This window comes from Artemia franciscana, chromosome 11, assembly GCF_032884065.1.
Source record: "Artemia franciscana chromosome 11, ASM3288406v1, whole genome shotgun sequence".
In the NCBI taxonomy this organism is placed as follows: Eukaryota; Metazoa; Arthropoda; class Branchiopoda; order Anostraca; family Artemiidae; genus Artemia; species Artemia franciscana.
In genome coordinates, this window is record NC_088873.1 from 12,200,478 (window position 1) to 12,220,568 (window position 20,091).

General features: G+C 37.4%; 1 protein-coding gene across 3 annotated transcripts in view; it reads left to right on the plus strand.

Annotated features, from left to right (window-relative positions):
• The window catches only part of LOC136032819 (GPI mannosyltransferase 3-like), a 79,476-nt gene that overhangs the window by 35,972 nt on the left and 23,413 nt on the right, over nt 1-20,091 (plus strand). For 2 of the 3 annotated variants that reach the window (XM_065713227.1, XM_065713226.1), the window contains exon 7: nt 405-599. In XM_065713227.1, coding sequence (XP_065569299.1) covers nt 405-599 — 195 coding nt within the window. Of the gene's footprint in view, nt 1-404; nt 600-13,616; nt 14,267-20,091 lie in introns of those variants that run through there. The other variant, XM_065713225.1, reaches the window with a different exon arrangement.

A 20,091-nucleotide genomic window follows, 5' to 3' on the forward strand; every position in this document is an offset into this window, starting at 1 on the left:
CTGACACCTAGTTTTTATTTGCATTCTTGGATACGGCAGAAATAGATGGCAGCGATAGATTCTATCGATTGTTTCTTTGTACAGCATTTCAGAGCCTTTAACACGCAGGTTGTGTATAATAATATATAATGTATGTTAAAATTCAGAATTTAACGATTTCACACCATAGGTTTAAAATTTTTCTGTAATTAAATGAAAACTACTCTCGCGAAAAGTTTTAAAACGTTTATTGTTTGATTGTGTGAAAATTTCCCGTTAATCCCTTGGGTTTGGGAACCGCGTTATCTTGTATACGCTGTATTTAGTCTTTATGTTTAGCATGCTTAAAGTCAATGAAGTCATAGGCTTTTGTTTTATTTTGCCAATTCCTAAGGTTGTAATTTTTCAGTTAACCACTTTTTCAGCTTGATTATTTGGTTTTGCACAACTTGTTTCCTTTCTGATTCTATGCTTATTATAAAAAAATCGCGTTTTGATGGTCGTGGTCGAATAGATGTCACACTAAGGCTTGCAGAATCCCTTGATGAAGATAGAAGAATACAAGGAAGAACACCAAGTATACTATTCTTAGGAGAATGTTACGGCTACCCTCTAGCAAGGTAAGGACAAATTCTAATTTAGGAAAAACTAAATATAATACTACCTGAGGATAGGTAAGTCTGTAGGATTTTTTGGGGGGATGGGGAAGGGGCAATAATTATGAAAAAAACTTTGGGAGGAAGGAGTAAAATAAAAAACAGATTTCATTTGATGATTCGATGCATCCGGATTTACGTGAATATGGGTCTTGAGCTCTCTCTGCATATTTTCCTGTCTGAGGCGTTTAATTTCGAAGTACTCTAACACATTGCGTAACTGAATTAACTGTAACTGTGTAACTGAATAACTGAAAAGTATTTTAACAAATTGTGTAAACTGACTGCAGCACAGAGTGATAAAAATAAAAACAATAATTATGGAAAAATTTTGGGAGGTGGGAATAATATAAAAAACATATTTTATTTGATGATTCGATGCATCCGGATTTACGTGGATATGGGCCCAGAGCATATTTTCCTATATGAGGCGTTTAATATCGAAGTATAACAAATTGGATAAATTGACTGCAGCCATCTGAGTGCATTTGCTCATATTGACAGTTGTTTTAAAGTAACAGTCATCACTAAACTGCAACGAATGCGACAAGAAACTTTTTGTTGCAGTATTTTTATGAAAATCAGTTATAAGGGAAACTTTGGTGCTTTAAACTGAGTTTTAAGAGATACTAGTACCACACATAGTGCAGAGTGTGGCAGAACTATAAGAATATTAATGAAGCTTTATTTCAATATGTTAAAATTTTCATCTTAATTAGGTGTCTTAGTTGATTTGGATACAAACTGAAATGTTCTGAGAAACATGTTGACTGTTTGGTTTTATATTTTGAAACGGCATTTTAAAAACAAAATCATAAGATCACTTCTGGAAAAATCTAAATTATATCAGTTGTTCTCTCTCTCTCTCACTGCCATCTTTTCTCTGTTCTCTTCTTCTACGTCTCCTTACAAATATCGGCCTTGGGATATTGGCCTATTTAGACTCTTTTCCAATAAATTTAGGCGTATCACTGTGATGTAATCCATTGGTTTCCTACTTCTTCTGTCATACATCTTTAACCGTGGTGTCTATAAACGAAGCGCTCTGGAGGAGAGGGGAGGAATTTTTAATTTAGGAGGATAATTTTTTTTCCCATGTAAAAATAGCAAAAAAAGTGAATTTTCGAATGTAATTACCTAAAAAGGATATTTTTCGAATTCTAAGTAGAGGGCAAAAATTATTGGAAGGTGGGGGGTTAAGTGTCTGCTCCCTCCCCCTCTGTCTGTAGCTAACGCATGAAAGAAGAAACGTGTTCATAGCTGCCCCATCAGCCCTGTTGCTTTCTTCAATCGTAAGAATTCTTTTTTCGGGGGGGGGGGGGATGAACCTTGACTTTCCTCTCTGATCAATTTCCCTCATATCAGGTTTTTTTCGTTCAATTTTTCTTTTCACTTTTTTTTCTTTTTACTGTTACTTGAGGAAGTGACTCTCCTGCATTATTTATGTATACAAAAATTGTATTTTTAATGGTTTTATGGATATTCCACGTGCCATTTTTCTTTTTTTTTCTTTTTACTGGCATGTTGCTTCTTTTTTCTTCTTTTCCTTGTCCAACGTTTTCTAGTTTTGCTTTTGCATCTCATTAACTGTTTCTGTTGCTGGTGGAATAAAAGGCTTGTCAAACTTTTTTTAAAGTCATAATGAGCTGCAAAATCGTGTTGATACACTGACAGAATTACATTCTATGACTAAGTCTATTTTTTTTGTGGTTGATGACCCTGTAACAGTTATTCTTGTGGTGTCGTTTTCAGTGGCTTGGTGTGGAAGAAAAGGTATACTTATCTCCGGTCGTAGGATGTCTTTGCGCTGTATTTATAGACATTTTCTGGTCAAGACATCTGAATGTTATAAATCTGATTATATCTTACCTCGGAGGGGGGGGGGGGCTTCGCCTAGTTACTTTTTGGTATCTCTTTCTGGGTGAGTAGTCCATTTGCTAGCAATCAAATTTTTTATTAAATGCAAAATAAAAGGTAATGCAAAATAAGGATCTCTTATTTTGTTCTCTTTAAATCGATAAACTTCAACTCTTTCGCGGTTCTATCTCGCAGAGAAACAATAGGCTTTAGTACTCTTCTATTATTATGAAATCTGGTTACTGTAACCAGTAACATGGATATCAAAGTTTGTAACGCCATTTCGACGCGTTTTGGGGTCTCTAAGACTTTTTCACACTTTCGGGTTAAATTTCGTCAAACATGTTTTATCTTTTTATGGCACTTGGTATTAACCAAGTGACATATAGCGATTGCAAATTCTCTCGGTCTGTCTGTCTGTCCCGGTTTCGCTACTTTAGGCACTTCCAGGTAAGCTAGGATGATGAAATTTGGCAGGCGTATCAGGGACGGAACCAGATTAAATTAGAAATAGTCTATTTCCCGATTTGACCATCTGGGGGGGGGGGGGGGAAGGGGCCGATTAATTCGGAACAAATAGAAAAAATGAGGTATTTTTAACTTACGAACTGGTGATGGGATCTTAATGAAATTTGATGTTTGGAAGGATATTGTGTCCCGGACCTCCTATTTTAAATCCCGACCAGGTCCGTGGACATTGGGGGGAGTTGAAGGGGGGAACCTAAAATCTTGGAAAACGCTTAGAGTGGAGGGATCGGGATGAAACTTCGTGGTAAAAATAAGCAGAAGTCCTAGGTACGTGATTGAAAATGCTGGAACGGATCTGCTCTGTTTAGGGGAGTTTGGGGGGGGGGGAAGAGGGTTAATTCTGAAAAATTAGAAAGATGAGGTATTTTTAACTTACGAAGGAATGATCGGATCTTAATGAAATTTGAAGTTTGGAAGGATATCGTGTCTCAGAGCTCTTATTTCAAATCCCGACTGGATCCAATCACATTGGGAGGAATTGAGGGGGGTAACCTAAAATCTTGGAAAACACAGAGTGGAGGGATCGGGATGAAACTTGGTGGTAAAAATAAGCAAAAGTCCTAGATACGTGATTGACATAACCGGAACAGATCCGCTCTCTTTGGGGGAGTTGGGGGGGGGTAATTCTGAAAAACTAGAAAAAATGAGGTATTTTTAACTTAGGAAGGAGTGATCGGATCTTAATGAAATTTGATGTTTGGAAGGATATCGTGTCAAAGAGATCTTATTTTAAATCCCGACCGGATTCGGTGACATTGGGGGGAGTTAGTGGTGGGGAACCTAAAATCTTGGAAAACGCTTAGAGTGGAGGGATCAGGATGAAACTTGGTGGTTAAAATGATCATAAGTCCTAGATACGTGATTGACATAACCGGAACGGATCTGCTCTGTTTGGGGGTTTTGGGGGGGGATGGTTAATCCTGAAAAATTAGAAAAAAAGAGGTACTTTTAACTTACGAAGGAGTGATCGGATCTTAATGAAATTTGAAGTTTGGAAGGATATCGTGTCTCAGAGCTCTTATTTTAAATCCCGACTGGATCCGGTCACATTGGGAGAAATTGAGGGGGGAACCTAAGATCTTGGAAAACGCTTAGAGTGGAGGAATTGGGATGAAACTTGGTTGGAAGAATAAACACAAGTTCTAGATACGCGATCGACGTAAACGGAACGGATTCGCTCTCTTTGGGGGAGTTGGGGGGGGGGGTAATTCTGAAAAAGTTTGGAAGGATATCGTGTCTCAACGCTCTTATATTAAATCCCGACTGGATCCGGTGACATCGGGGGGAGTTGGTGGGGGGCCTAAAATCTTAGAAAACGCTTTGAGTGGAGGGATCAGGATGAAACTTGGTGGTAAGGATAGTCATAAGTCCTAGATACGTGATTGACATAACCGGAACGGGTCCGCTCTCTTCGGGGGAGTTGGGGGGAGGAGGGTTAATTCTGAAAAATTAAAAAAATGAGGTATCTTTAACTTACGAAGGAGTGATTAGATATTAATCCAATTTGATGTTTGGAAGGATATCGTGTCTTGGAGCTCTTATTTTAAATCACGACCGGATCTGGTAACACTGGGAGGAGTGGGAGGGACCTAAAATCTTGGAAAACGCGTAGAGTGGAGGGATTGGGATAAAACTTGGTGAGAAAAATAAGCAGAAGTCCTAGATACGTGATTGACATAACCAGAAGGGATCTACTCTCCTTGGGGGAGTTGGGGGGAGGGTTATTTAAAAAAGAAAAAAATGAGATATTTTTAACTTACGAAAGAGTGATCGTATCTTAATGAAATTTTATATTTGGAAGGACCTCGAAACTCAGATCTCTTATTTTAAATCCCGACCGGATCCAGTGTCATTAGGGGGGGGGATCTTGGAAAACACTTAAAGCGGAAAGATCAGGATGAAACTTGGTGGAAAGAATAAGCACAAGTCCAAGAAAGGTGACTGACATAACCGGACCGGATCCGCTCTCTTTGGTGGAGTTGGGGGGGTTAATTCGGAAAAATTAGAAAAAATGAGGTATTTGTAACTTACGAACGGGTGATCAGATCTTAATGAAACTTGATATCTAGAAGGCATCATGTGCTTTAGAACTCTGATTTTAAATCCCGACCAGATCCGGTTACGTTGATGGGAGTTGAGGAGGATACCGGAATTCTTGGAAATGGGTGATCGGATCTTAATGAATTTTGATATTTAGAAGGACCTCGTGAATCAGAGCTCTTATTTTAAATCCCGACCTGCATTAAGCCTCTGATTTTCCTTTTAAAGCAATCTATTGATTCTTAGAATTCTGCTAGAGCTCATACCATATGAGTTCTTGGCTGTTGGCTCTTCCGACCTCGTCACAAGTACCATATGAGCTCTTAGCTCTTGTTCAATTTAAGTACTTTAAATAATGTACCTAACTGGTAACATACGATTTGTGTGACATACCTGCTTTATATTCCTTTTCCCGTTAGTTTATGCCTTGCCAATGACGGGCTACGTCACCTCCACTCATTTTGCTCGCTATGGTCAGCAGCACGAGCCCTTGCTTCTTGCCAACGGAGAACTTTAGGTTCAGTTCCTTCTTGAATACGGCTTCATTAGCAGTTCATTAACGTTTCTGTACTGTATCTATATATAGTGGACTTTTGTGGTTGTAATTGTTGGGGTTTAAAATTATTCTTATTCGTAGGTTCGAATCACTATTTCGATGCGTTTTGGGGTCTCTAAGACTTTTCACACTTTCGGGTTAAATTTCGTCGCAAATGTTTTATCTTTTACAATTTAAGTACATTAAATAATGCACTTAACTGGTTAAATACGACGTGTGTGACATACCTTTTTTTATACACCTTTCCCCAGTTTGGACCTTGCCAATGACGGGCTACGTCATCTCCCTCTTTTCATTTTGCTCGTAATAGTCAGCAGCACGATCCCTTGCTTCTTACCAATGGAGGGCTGTAGGCTCAGTTCCTTCTTGAATACGGCTTCATTAGCAGTTCATTAACGTATCTGAACTGTATCTATGTATTTATGGGTTGAATTATGAGGGTTTAAAATTATTGTTATTCGTAGGTTGGAATCACTATTTAGACTTCTTTTTTGAATTTTATGATTGGGTTTTGTCGCCTTTAGTTGTTTGTACTTTATCATGCGCATTTTGCCGCTTCCAATACCATCTTACTATGACAGTTCCCAGAACTCCTTTAGCCAACCTTTAAAGGTACATCAGAGCCTTAAAAATTAGGCAGGGTGATCTTGCTGTTGCAGCACCCTTCTGTATTTTCATAGTTAAAACCAACTCAAAGGTGACATTTTTCGTCATAAACGACACTAAAAGACACTTTTCGATCGAATAGTCACGTCTCGTTCAAATCGGTTCGAAAACCTTGGCCAATAATGTATAGATCCACAGGCAGCTGTGAACAAATTTAAATACAAGGGCTTTTCCACTGATCAACGAGATTGTAAAACCAAAGTCTAGTTTGCAAGTCCGCCATTACCAGTTCACTGTTAATCCATACCTCTCATAATCCTGATCCACTGACAATCTGGATCGCGTTTCCCTAATCTGGATTGTAAATTTATCTAACAATTCTGCTCAGAAGAATTTTTGTGGTCTTGGACTGTGGATACCGGATATGAGAAGTTGACATTTTTTGTTTTAAAAGGCATAAAAAGACACTTTTTTGTTGAAAAGGGATATTCTGTTCAAATCAGTTCGGAAAACCTGGAAAATAATGGATTGATCCACAGGTTGGATCTGTCCGTTGATCCAACCAAACGAATGCATATATAAGGGTTTTTCCACTTACCAACCAGATTATAAATCCATAATGGGACCCAGCACAGGTTTATCGTATGCATGGAACGGAGGAGATGGCCCAATCTCAGATCACAAAGTCTTTCAGTCAGAGATCCAAACAAGGCTGGAAGACCAAGAAATTCAGAAATGGTGGAATGGCCTTAGCCAGTCGGAAAGCTTAAGTTCCTACTATAAGGTGAAAGAAAACTATGGTGAAGAGTTATATTTTAAATTAGGTATTCCAAAAGAATCCCTGAGGTCTTGGATGCAGGTGCGAGCAAACTGTCTCCCTCTTTATAGCTTTTGGAAAAATAGGTGTCACCTGGAAATGCGGTATACTTGCCCGATTTGCGGTGATCTTGATGGATTGGACCATTTTCTTTTCAGTTGTCGGGGGCTAAATGAGCTGAGAGGAAGCTTTCTTCGTGTGGGTGGTCGTGAGCCCCTCCTTGGAACTTTGAAGTCGACGTCGAAAATAAATATAGTAGCAGTGGGAAATTTTGTCCAGAAGGGTCTTATTATTCGGAAGTCGAATGTTACATGATTTAGTTTGTTTGTTGTTGTATATGTATGTATACGGCCTGAAAAATGGCTTTGAATACTGTCATTCATTCATTCATAATCTAGTTCGGAATTAGGTCATTACCAGTTCACTGTCAACCTGAAAATGACATAATCCTGTTCCACTTACAATCGGTACCGCGTGTCCGTAATCTAGATTGTAAATTTATCCAACATTTTTTCGAAAAAATATTTGTGGTCCTGGATTGTGAATAGCGGGCATGAGAATTATGTTGTTCTACAGCTTGCATTTCGAAAATATATTTTTATAAACTGGTTTTACCAACCTTTTTATTTAGTTAATAATTCTCATTGTTGTTTCAATCATCTGGTTTGTCAGTGCAAAAGGATCCTGCTCTGTCATATCACAGGTAAACAGGGTCTTAGTTTTCTCATTAGTTTATGTAAAATCAAGATCGCTATGAGGTGATTTTGACTAAGAACGGTATGCGCAGATTTGGTAGGCTGTGGAGGGCTTATGATATATTTATTTTTGTGCGCATTTGTTTGTATACGAGTAATGAAAGAGTGGCTGTGTTTATGATTTCAATAATTACGCAGTTTAATTTCATATTTTTTTCTTGAACTATTTTAGGCCCAAAACCGAATGAGCGCCAAAAACTCCCTGGGAAAGGGAGGTATACCATGCTTTACTAAACAAAATCTAGAAACGTTTTCTACTAAATACTTTTTGGGCTCAGACTTAGCCGAGTAAGGGTCTGGCAACTCCCTTCTGTGTATCATGTTTTATTTAAGAAATATATATCTAGTTTCTTAGATAATTGTGGAGTTTTGCCAAAATGGGATTCTAAGCCGCAAAGTTGTATGACACATAGTTTGACATTGACATTGACATTTGACATTGCTGGAAAGCTTAGGCATGCCTCTGCACGATTTTATTAAAGATGTGTGTATTGTGTTAACCCAATCTTAGTCTGGGTAATCACTAAAATGACAAGTCATAAAGATCCGTTGATCCATAAAGCCTGCTAACAGCAGGAATATTTGCAAAGTTTATTATTCCTTTTTGCTTAACAAAAGCTTTTAAAAATTCTGTTCCTTATTCTGTGGACACCTCAAACATACAAGTATCTTATCTTGCCTTTTTATTAAATAATATTTTTTATGTCTGTTTCGCAATAACTATTAGACTAGTTGAATAAATACGTGTCTGGGCCATTTTATTTTTTTGCGATACATGCGATAATATTTATTATGCAGTATGTGTATTATTCTTGCCTTTTTTATGGAATCAAAAAAAGTTTCTTGGCTAAAATAAAAAAAAAAGATAGCAGAAATACCAATTAAAAAAGTGCTATTGGTCCTGGTAGGGGAAATGGCGGTAGGGAAGAATCACGAACCCTCTATTCGTTCAATCAAAGAGTATAATCATAATGAGGTACCATGGTAAGAATGGGTGCGGGCTATCGAGGAAAAGCTTTGGGCCGAGGTTACAGATAGCAAAACTTCCGAGCCAACAGCCGGTAGACTACAGTGTGATAGACAAATGCTGGCAACTTTTTTTGAAAATTTTCTTATTGCTTTGCCTAAGATTGATCGCCTGTGATCCGTAACCTCTGGGGAAATGACCTAAAGTCAAATATGCTACGATTTGCTTGAAAAGAGGTAGACAAGTACCCACACCCACAGAAAATTTGCTTCTCCAAGAGCAGTTGGAGCATTGATCTTTACAGTCCAGGTGCTTACAGGGTTCATGGTTCTATAGTTGGGAGAATCTCAAGCTTTTTGAAAATTTAAAGCCACCAAGTGCCTTGACCAAAAAAGCTTGCTAAATCTTCACATGAGAAGTCCGCTTTACAGTAGTCAGTTGCCTATCAAATTCCGAGTGGACACGGATACTTTCTTCCCGAAGAGAAGTGATACTTTCTTCCAAAAGTCTGTTTTTTCTCCCTTTGCTCTGATGTTCTTGCTCGGTAAAATTCAAGCGAATCGGAGCACTTTTGTACAAAATCCAGAGAATTATCATTTTGATTTCTCATTGACAAAAGGTACTGGTTACGTACGTTTTAAGCTGATGTCAAGCCGAAAAAGTATGCCTACCTTTCTGATGAAAATTTCACAATGAGATGCATGATGTGGCCATACGCCCACTTAGTTCGTCTAGTCCTGTGGTTCTCAACCGGGGTCCACATGGACCCCTAGGGGTCCATGTAATATTCCTGGGGGTCCACAGACAAAACACAACAAATTGGGGGTCCATAATGATATTTTGGGGGTCCATGAAGAAAACCAACTCAGAACGCTCTTTATTTAAAAAAATTCAATTTCTACTGTAATTTACATTATTTTGAAAAATATATATTAATAATTCTTTCATTATTTTTTTTTGTACTTTCTTTTGACTTATATATTCACCCATCAGTCAGTGGCAAGAACAAGCGAAGGTGAAAATCTTTTAACTTCTCTCATGAAGTAGACGGTGAGCTTTGATCTTTATTTTTAAGCAGATATTTCCTTCCCAATGCCCGGTACCTAACCTTAGATCTGCAACGACTTATCTATTACCCGTTGGTCAGTGGCAAGAGCAAATATCATAGTCTTTCAACATATCTTAGGAAATGATGGTTTCCTGGCATCATATGAAATAAGCAAAATAATTGTAAAGGCCGGAAAACCCCATAATATTGGTGAAACAGTAATTCTACCCGCACTTTCTGCTATAATTTCGTCAGTTATGAAACAAAATGCAATTGAAATTATTAATTCCATCCTTTTAAGCAACTCTTCTGTGTCACGACGCATTGATGAAATGGTAGAGGATGTAGAAAAACAATTGATAGGTCATTTGCAAGTGAAACAGTTTGCCCTTCAACTTGATGAATCAACTTTAAGAGATAATGAGGCCCTTTTATTAGCATATGTTAGATATAACAATGAAGGACCCACAGAGGAAATGCTTTTTGCTAAAAGTCTTACGACAGACAAAAAAGGTGAAACAATTTTTAATGAAGTTGCTATATATTTCAAGGAAAACAATATCCCACTTAAAAATATAATTGCTTGTGCTACTGATGGTGCACCATCTATGACAGGCAGATACAAAGGTTTTATTGCACATTAAAAAAAAACAGTCCTAGAAGTATATTGTATTCACTGTGTGATACACCGTCAATACTTAGTTACAAATAAAATGAGTGCACGTCTGCATGATGCCCTTTCTGTTGTAATAAAAGCAGTAAACCATATTAAATCAAATTCTCTCCAAGGCCGCTTTTTTTGTGAATTCTGTAAGCAAAATGGAGAAGAGTTTGAGTGGCTTGTATTACTTATCAGATATATTTGAAAAACTTAATACACTTAATAAACAGCTCCAAGGAAACGATTCTAATCTGATATCTAGTAAAAGTGCTATTGCTGCTTTTCTAAGAAAACTATAGCTGTATAAGAATAATATCAGGTGTCGTGCATTTGAACATTTTCATTGTTTGGCCTGTGTTAGCAGCGATTTGCAAGATGAAGATCTTGCATTATATGGTGAATATTTGGAAAATATACATGAAGATATGCAAACTCGGTTTAGCTACCTACTCGGGATGGATATACCGATTTAGGTTTCAATTCCTTTCGAAGTTAATGTTGCCGAAATAGAATTGTCTTTGCAAGAGCCCCTCATCGAATTACAAAGTGATGAAATAACGCGTACAAAATCCAAAGATGAAAAGTACAATATATGGAAAACAACCGACGTTGCTACATAGTACCCTTTGCTCTGGGATAAAGCGCAGTTCTACGTTATTGCTGTTGAAGCGGGATTTAGTCGTGTTTCTCAAATGTTATCAAAAGCTCGCAAAAGACTTGACATTGTGAAAAGGGGCGATCTTCGACTTTCATTAACATCGATAGAACCAAATATAAAGAAACTCGTCGAGAAGCCTCAACCACAGGGATCTCATTGAATAAACGTGCCTTTTACTTCTTTTTTTAATCACACACTTAATTTCAACTCCTTTTTGTATTCAGTTTACAAAAATAATGTTGGAGTGAATTAAACTACCTGAGGAGCTCTACTCTCCATGATTTTGAGTTGCTTGCCCATGGAAGAAACAATGTAATAGTGTAGTTATTATCACAATAATAGTAATAATAACAATAATTATTATTATTATAATAGAATATTTTATTTGTATTAAACTAGTTTTCGTTTAAAAATAAAGCTTAATCGTATACTATTTCTTTGATAATTAAAACCTTAAAATTTATATTAGTGAAGAATAGAAAATTGTTCTTATGTCCAATAGCTATGAAGGGGTTCACCAAGATAAAAAGAAGAGAGAAGGGGTCCATGGGTAAAAAAAGGTTGAGAACCACTGGTCTAGTCGTACTGGTTGAAACTTTTATGATTGTAGTTTAAAGGAAATTATAATGTACATACCTTTAGGATGGGGGGAGAAGGACGGGAGTATGTAAGGGCATCTGGTCCATTTTGGCTATCCAGTCAGAGAGATTAAGGATTTTTGGTCATTTCTATTGAGTGCAGGAGTCGAATCTCTACCTTGCTGCTAAAAATTTGACAGTGGAAATTGGATGCTGGAACGACCACTGGTTAGCTCTCTAACCATAAAGACTGAAAATTTTTGCGTTATTCTAATTCTAACAAGGTGCATCATGCCCGCTAAGTTAGTCGACACCTTCTATTTGACTTGATTTTGTCCTGAGCTAGAACTTAAATTGATCTTGGACTTAGTTACTGGATTCCACAGCCTGGACTTGCATTCGTTTTTACATCGAGTCAGCTTTAACTTACTTGAAGCAAGGACTGCGCTAGTTTTTGTGCTGAATTAGGGCTCAGCTAGTTTTTGTTTCGAATTAAGCTTCGAATTAAGTTACTTTTTGCACCGAATCGGGATTTATCCTGAAATTCCTAACGATTGAAGGTCCGTGAGTCAGTTGTAAACGACGGAATTTTATTTCAGGGGGGAAGTCATAAACTTTATGAAAATTACTATGTGTATTATATGTGTATAATATGTGTGTTATGATACAAATAGTAGCAAAACCGCAGAACTCTTGAGATTTTAGTTAGAGTGGTTATATGTACGAGCCTTTCAGCTACACATATCTACTAAGAAATCGCACCTGAAACTTTGTCAATTTTAGTACCTCGCATAAAAGAAATAATTTTAAAATGCTTGGGTTGCTTTAAATAAATTAGGAGTATTAATACTGTCATTCTGTCAAATATTTTGGAGCTAAAAATGGATTAAGGAAATTGCGAAAACATATACTAAATTAGCTTCTTTTACTCCGAGTCAGTTTTAGCCAGACACCGAATTTGTGCTTCTGGGCTCATCAGAATTAATTGCTTGATTATGGGTTTAACTGGATACAACACCTCTTCCGCTAAGGTGTATCTATGAAAAATGGGTTACTTGTATTTTTTGGACTTTCTCTTGGGATTGCGTGTATCACATCCTCTCTGGAGTGGTAGTAGAAGTACCAGGCGTAGTAATAGTAGTAGTAGTAGTGGTATCATTAGTACTTGTAGCACTAGTAGTAGTAGTTGTAGTGTTAGTAAGTTCACTTACTCTCAACTTTATACAGTCACAAGGACATTCGTTTCATACCTTCAATAATATATCTAACCTGTAAAATAACTTTTAATACCTAGAGTAGGGTACCTAGAGTAGGGTCAGAAATAAAACATTGGATTGACTGTTAACACGGATATTCTATACTCAACATCGATAACCTAGAGTTCGAGTTGAAGCATTTGATTAATTCCTAACTTTATTCAATCACAAGGATAAGTCGCCAAAGAGATATTCATCACTTAACTTCAGTAATCGGTATAAGTCTGTGCTGGGAATTCTTTGTTCTAGGGACACAGGTTCAATTCCTGGCATGGCTGGTAGTCTGGTTTGGAACCGAGCTCAGTGGCGTGAATCTGTAGACTCAGCCAGAGTCGACCCGGCTCTATATGGTTACTTGGAGAAATTTGGAGAAGGAAAGTGTGCAAAAGCACAGGATGGCTGACCTCCAACCTCCCCTCGTTGCATTCCTGGCTGAGGGGCCAAAAAACAGAGATCAGCACCGCCAGTTTGGACCTTAAGAGTCTTGCGCCGTCATACTTACTTTTTTATTTATTTGAATAATGTATACAACCACTTGAATAGCTTCAACACCTGTAGTTAGAATTAGAGCATATTATTGACTGTTAATTTTTGATCAGTCACTAGGAAAACGTGTTTGTCATCTATCTTTCAGGCTTTTCTTTTTTTTTGCAGTGGAATCCATCGACCTATTCCAACTCGCTTCGTGGCTTGTACTGACCAGACCTACTACCTAAAAAAAGCACCATTTTGGCTTCATGCATATATTAAAAAGCTGGGGAAGACTTCAGACGAAATAACCCACCTGTATTTCGGTTACTCTGGAAATTTGTATGCATCTGAACCTTTACTGAACTGGCTTGATTTCACGGGAGATATCATATTTGAGCCAAACAAGCTAACTAATTATAAAGACTCAAGGACCACAGACACTGTTGCTATTAGGAGAGACTTTAGCCGTAGGACAGAGTGGCTGGCGACGAGGGAGTTACCACCGGCTGCAGGAGAAGAGGATTACTAAAATCTATATTAGCCAAATTTTAGCTACCCAAAATTAGACACTTTGTATACTTTTTCAAGGTTTTGACACAAATGAAATAAGTAGAGTAGTCTGTGTTAAAGTCGATCCTACCTATCTTTAGTTTCATAGAAATGGGAGACATCGGCATCACATGGAGTAGTATAACAACAAGAACAGCAGAAGAATAGTAGAATCTTTGTTACACTGATTTTTGCTTGGTGAACCAATACGCGTAGTTTATGATTCTTAAGATTTGAACTAGATGTCTAGCATGGAGAAAGTAAAACATAAAGGTTGCACACTCTATAGTCTACACTCTATATAGCTACACTATATATATAGTGTATATATATATATACACTATATATATATATAAACACTATATATATATATATATATATATATATATATAGCTACACTCTATAGTCCAAACAAGCAGTGCTGATCTTCGTTTCATGACCCTTCAGTCAACTAGTGCAATAGGGGGTTGGGGGCAGCCATTATCCTCTCATTTTATCTTTAGAGCTTTCCGACTCTGTTTGACCTTATAGAATCATGCCACTGATCCCTGTTCCAAATAATATTATCAGCGACACCAGGGCTCAAACCACTACCCTTATGGACACAGGATTGCAAATCCAACGTGCTACTAGAAAGATGCAGATAGACACTTTTGATATCCGGCTATCACCAGATAAATCAACAGATACATCATCTATATTAGCCGGTTATCCGTTATTTAAAGTGAACTCATATTACTCAAACTTTTCATGATGTGTTCTAAAATGAACCATGCCTCTTTTCACATTTTGAAAGTGCGATTTTAACATCATGACGGAAAGTCAATATTTTTTAGTGCGTTATGGTTGCAGATATAGTTGCAAACTAGCCAAACGCGAACCACGCTCCATATTAAGCGGAATCTTAAAACCAAATTTTCTAAGAAAATGTCTAGTGAAAAACACTTTCCATGGGCACTGATTCAGAATTGACGACTATTATTCAGAAATAAATAAATAATAATTTGTAATTATCAAAAAAATTAAGAATTTCAAAGAAAACCTTTGAAACTAGTCAATTGGTCTCTTTTTCTTTTTTTTCCCAAGGGTGATCGTTACCAATATTGGTTATATAATATTGATAGATGACTCCTTTTAAAGGAAATTGAAATGTTTAGCGCTTTTTTAAGTACCAGGAGAGATTGCGCCATAATAAAGAGCTTCTTCCTGCCATTTGGCTCAACGAAACGTCAATGTTTGCACAAATCCTTTCTTTATTCTAAAATAAATTAACAGTTTTGGTAAGAACTAACAAATTAAACTGAATATTTGATATATAATGATGTTAATTGCTGAAAGCTCACCAGCTCAAGATGTTGTTTCACCCAGGCCGGATTTAAAGCTTTGACACTTCAAGGCCCAAGTGTTTTTGCCGCTCCGTTTTTTACAATATTTTGGAGAAACTCCCAAAACTTCAGGAATAGTGAAAGCCGCAGGGCCTAGCGGGGGCCTATTGATAAATCCTGATCTAGTTTCTCAAATTTTTATCGGATGAGTTTGGGGGAAAAAGGGTGTGGAGGCGCTAGTTGCCCTCGGATATCTTTTGACTCTTAAAAAGTGAATTACAACTTTTGGTGTCCAATCAAATGAGCCCTCTCTGAAGTTTATACGAGCATCCCTTTCATAAGAACCTACGAAAATAACTTACAACGCCTACCCCTGGGCCCTGGTGGGTTGTGTTGACAACGGAATGGCTATCTCAAAGTTTGTATCGGATGGGTTTTGGGAAAAAAGGGCATGGGGGGAATAGTTGCCCTCCGAATTCTTTTTGACTCTTAAAAAGTGAACTAGAACCCTCAATTTTTAATCAAATGAGCCCTTTCTGGAGTTTATACGAGCATCTTTTCTATAAGAACCTTATATGCCCCCGGGATATAACTTACAACGCCTTCCCCCAGCCCTGAGGGGTTGTTTCGACACCGAAGTATTTTTACCTGACCTTTGAACTATTTTTAACAAAATGGTTATCTCATAATTTTATCTGATGCATTTGGGGAAAAAACATGGGTTGACCTCCGACCTCTTTTGACCTGAAAAAATCAACTAGAACTTTTAATTTTCAATCTAATGAGCTCTCTCTGAAATTTACACGAGCACCCCTTCCATAAGAACCCTATTTGCCCCTAGGGTATAACTTACAACGCCTGCCCCCGGGCCTTGGAGGGTTGTTTCGACACCGGGGTTTTTGTCATATGACCTTTGAACTACTTTTAACAAATTGGCTATCTCAAATTTTCTTATCGGATATATTTTGGGGAAAAGGGCATGGAGGGATAGGCATTTGCCCTCTGATCACTTTTGACTCTGAAAAAGGGAACTAAAACGTTTAATTTCCAATCAAATGAGCCCTCTCTGAAATTTATACGAACGTTCCTTCCATAGGAACCATATGTGCCCCAAGGGCATAAATTACAACTCCTTCCCACTGGCCAGGGGGGGGGGCTTTGTTGACAACGGAGTTTTGTTATATGACCTTTGAACTATTTTTAACAAAATGTCTTTCTCGAAATTTTTATCTGATGCATTTGAGGAAAAAAGGCGTAGTGGGGGGGGGGCTAGCTGCCCTCCCATCACTTTTTACTCTTAAAAGTGAACTAGAGCTCCCAATGTTTAATCAATTGAGCCCTTTCTGGAGTTTATACTAGCATCCCTTCCATAAGAACCTTATATGCCCCCTGGGTAAAAAAAGGGTAAAAAGTAAAGGACGCGTCACTAGACCCTTAAGGTCCTAACCGGCGGTGCTGATCTCCGTCTCAAGGCCCTTCAGCCAGGAAGTGCAATGGGAGGATGAGGGCCAGTCATCCTGTGCTCTTTGCACACCCTTCCTGTTTACCTTCCCCAGATTTCTCCAGGTACCCATTTAGAGCTGGGTCGACTCTCGCTGAGCTTACAGAGTCACGCCACTGACCCCCGTCCCAAACCAAGTAATTGGGTACACTAGGATTCGAACCCTCGTCCTCTCGGACAAAGGATCCTAAATCCAGCGCACCAATCCACTTGGCTAGGGCGGCTGCCCCTAGGGTATGATTTACAACGCCTTTTCCGAGCCTTGGGGGGTTTTTTCGACGCCGAAGCGTTTTTATCTGATCTTTGAACTATTTTTAACAAAATGGCTATCTCAAATTTTTTATCGGATGTATCTTGGGAAATAAAACGTAGAGGGGGGGGGGGGAGAGGAGTTTTCACTTTTTACTTTAGTTCACTTTTTACTATTAAAAAGGGCATTAGAACTCTTGATCTCCAATCGAATGAGCCCCCTTCTAAGTTTGTACGACGCGCCTTCCATATGAAGTGCCTCCGGGAAAAAAAAATAATAATAATAAACACTTGAGCCATATTACCTTTACTATAGGCAACGTTATAGCGTTGCCTCTCATATTATTATTTACCTTGAGTTTAATTTTATTGGCTCATGATCAACTCGTTTAATACCCAAGTCATTGCTAATGATGGAGGAGTTTTCAAAAAGTATTGCTTGACAGGGATTGTCAAAAATAAAGCTGCTTAGAGCAGAATCAAAATAATTGTGAACACTGTTAGGAATTGAAAGCCTTGGTTATACCATGTTTAGGTACTTGTTAATTGTTCAGAACACACTCAAGAATTTTGATCTGTAGATCTGTAAAAAACAGTTTCGTATTTCACAGCCACAAAAACTTATTTAGTTTGACGAACGCATTGGACTTATGTAATTTGGGCAATATATTGAGGGGTTAGGGGTAAAGTATTTGAACAGCGTGAAGTTAGCAAACAATTTTTACTTCTTAATATGTAGAATAATTTTAGCTAACACATCTTGCATGCAGACCCGCTATACTTGACCCACCCCCCTAACGTGTCAATATATAGCCCAAATTATACAAGTCTAATGCATTCTGCCACCCGTCTTTGTGGCTATGAAACCGGTTTTCTCATATATTACATTTAGATCAAAATTCTTGAGTATGTTCTGATTAATTAAAAAGTACCCATCTTTATATTGTTGCAGAGGTTTTTCTGAATTTGGGAGGATTTTTATTTTATTTGAAGTCTTATTTGATTTATATTAATTTTTTGCTGAGGACAGCTCTTGGATATAGAGCCAAAATAACCACATGAGGTTTGAGCTGGTTTTGTTGTCTTAGAAAATTCCTGTTGTTTGTTATAATGATTAAAAGGTAGTGTGGTGTTCGTCGTATTTAATAGCAATTTTAGATCGTTTTGAGTTTGAATTACCGTAGGGCTTAGCCTAATTTCTAATTGTCTTGAGCTTAATATGGTTTTTTACTTTTCTTTGAAAAACGTCTTTTTACGGAAGTTTTTAAAAATTAATTTCTGTTCATTTTTGCTGCCAGTTTTTTATTGGCTTTTAAAATCAATATTCCAATAGTTTTTACGTCTTCAGCTGAAGAATTAAAATACCTGAATTTAATTTATTAGCTCTAATTAGTGTCTTTTGATTTATTTCAACAACCCCTGAAAGTTTGAACTATGTTCCCTCCCAAAAAAGTATCTTTAAAAATCTAGAAGGAGGAGTTCAAGGGTGGTTACCCCCCCCCACCTCAACCTTATCCTTCTTTTCAATTAACCCTTCCATTTATTTACAATTTACGTCTACTATGAGGGAACTGTAGATCTTTCCTTTTTAAATGATAAGCAAAACACAAGAGGGAAGGAATAACTATTTGAAATTGTAATTGTTTTCTGCTCTCCATTTGACTGAGCATATACTTGTAAATTCAAGTTAAAGCTGCTATAAAAAAGCCAAGGGACAATCCCCATGTCATGACCAAATATTCACCTATATTACCATTGATCACCCAATTTTTTAATTTTAAAAAAATTTTAATTTTGCTATTGTAAAAGAATTTTTATATTGCTGATTTTAGGATGAATTTAGAAAGAAAATTTTATGAATTTGCCTCATATTTGAGTCCTAAAATGTAATTCAGAGTCACTAGAAGCTTTTAAAATCTTAATTACTATAAAGCTAAAAAAAGGAGGAAAAGTGTTGCATATGCTCTCAATAGTAACTGACACCCTCGCGTATACCTTTGTCGGATTTAATGTTTTTATCGGTACTGCTACTGCTACTAACAACTCGGTGCACCACCAAGCAACCCGACGCTCCACCAACTACGCACGCTCCTCCTCAATCCCACTGTATTTAAAGCCTTCCTCTGTACATCCTCCCATGAAATTCCCATTTCCCTTTAATTTTTCCTTACGACATCCTACCATTCCATTCAGGGATGACGAATATAAGAATACTATTTTGTTACAACCCTTTTGAATTCGCAATATAAATTTATAGCTGTTTTGTATTATCAGTTAGGTCTTAAGTATGCCGGTTTTTACCTTATCATTCTTAGAACCTAAAAAAGTGACTTTTTTATAACATTATGTATAATATATTTCGTATAATAAGCAAATTGTTGCAACTATTCGTATAATATACGAATAATTGCAGTCACAGTCGCAAGTAGTCGCTGTCGTAGCTATAAGAAGGTTCACTCACAATTAGTCGTAGTCAAATTTGTAAGTAGAAGCGGTTGCAAGTAGTATGTGTCGCAAGTCACTTTACTGGCAGTCGCAGTATTAGTTACAAGTCGTAAGTTTCAAGCTAATGCCCTTACCTGTTCCGGAGATATTGTAGAAACTTCCGTTCGACTACCTGGATCTACATAGTGTTTGTTTGTTAAATAAATATCCCTTTCAGTATTCCTTGGTAGTTTCAACTTAATGCCCGTAGTCGTTTCTTTGATCAATATAGATACGCTTAGATACGTCCTTTTGACAAGTTGGGTGGAGCTGAAGTCTTTTGATTTAGTGCAAAATCCCCCTTAATATTCAATGAAATTTACCGTTTAATAGCCTTAGCCATTCGTGAGATGTTGCAGATAAGATCTTTTGATAATCCGGATGCACCATACTAAATTGACAGGCTGCACATTGTGACTATTTCAAATAGTTGCAATTGCAAGCAGTAGGTTGATAATCGCAAATAGTTGTAATCGCAAGTAGCCTTAGTCACCGTCACAAGTAATTATAAATGCTAACAATCATAAGTCACAAAGAGTCAAAGTCGCTA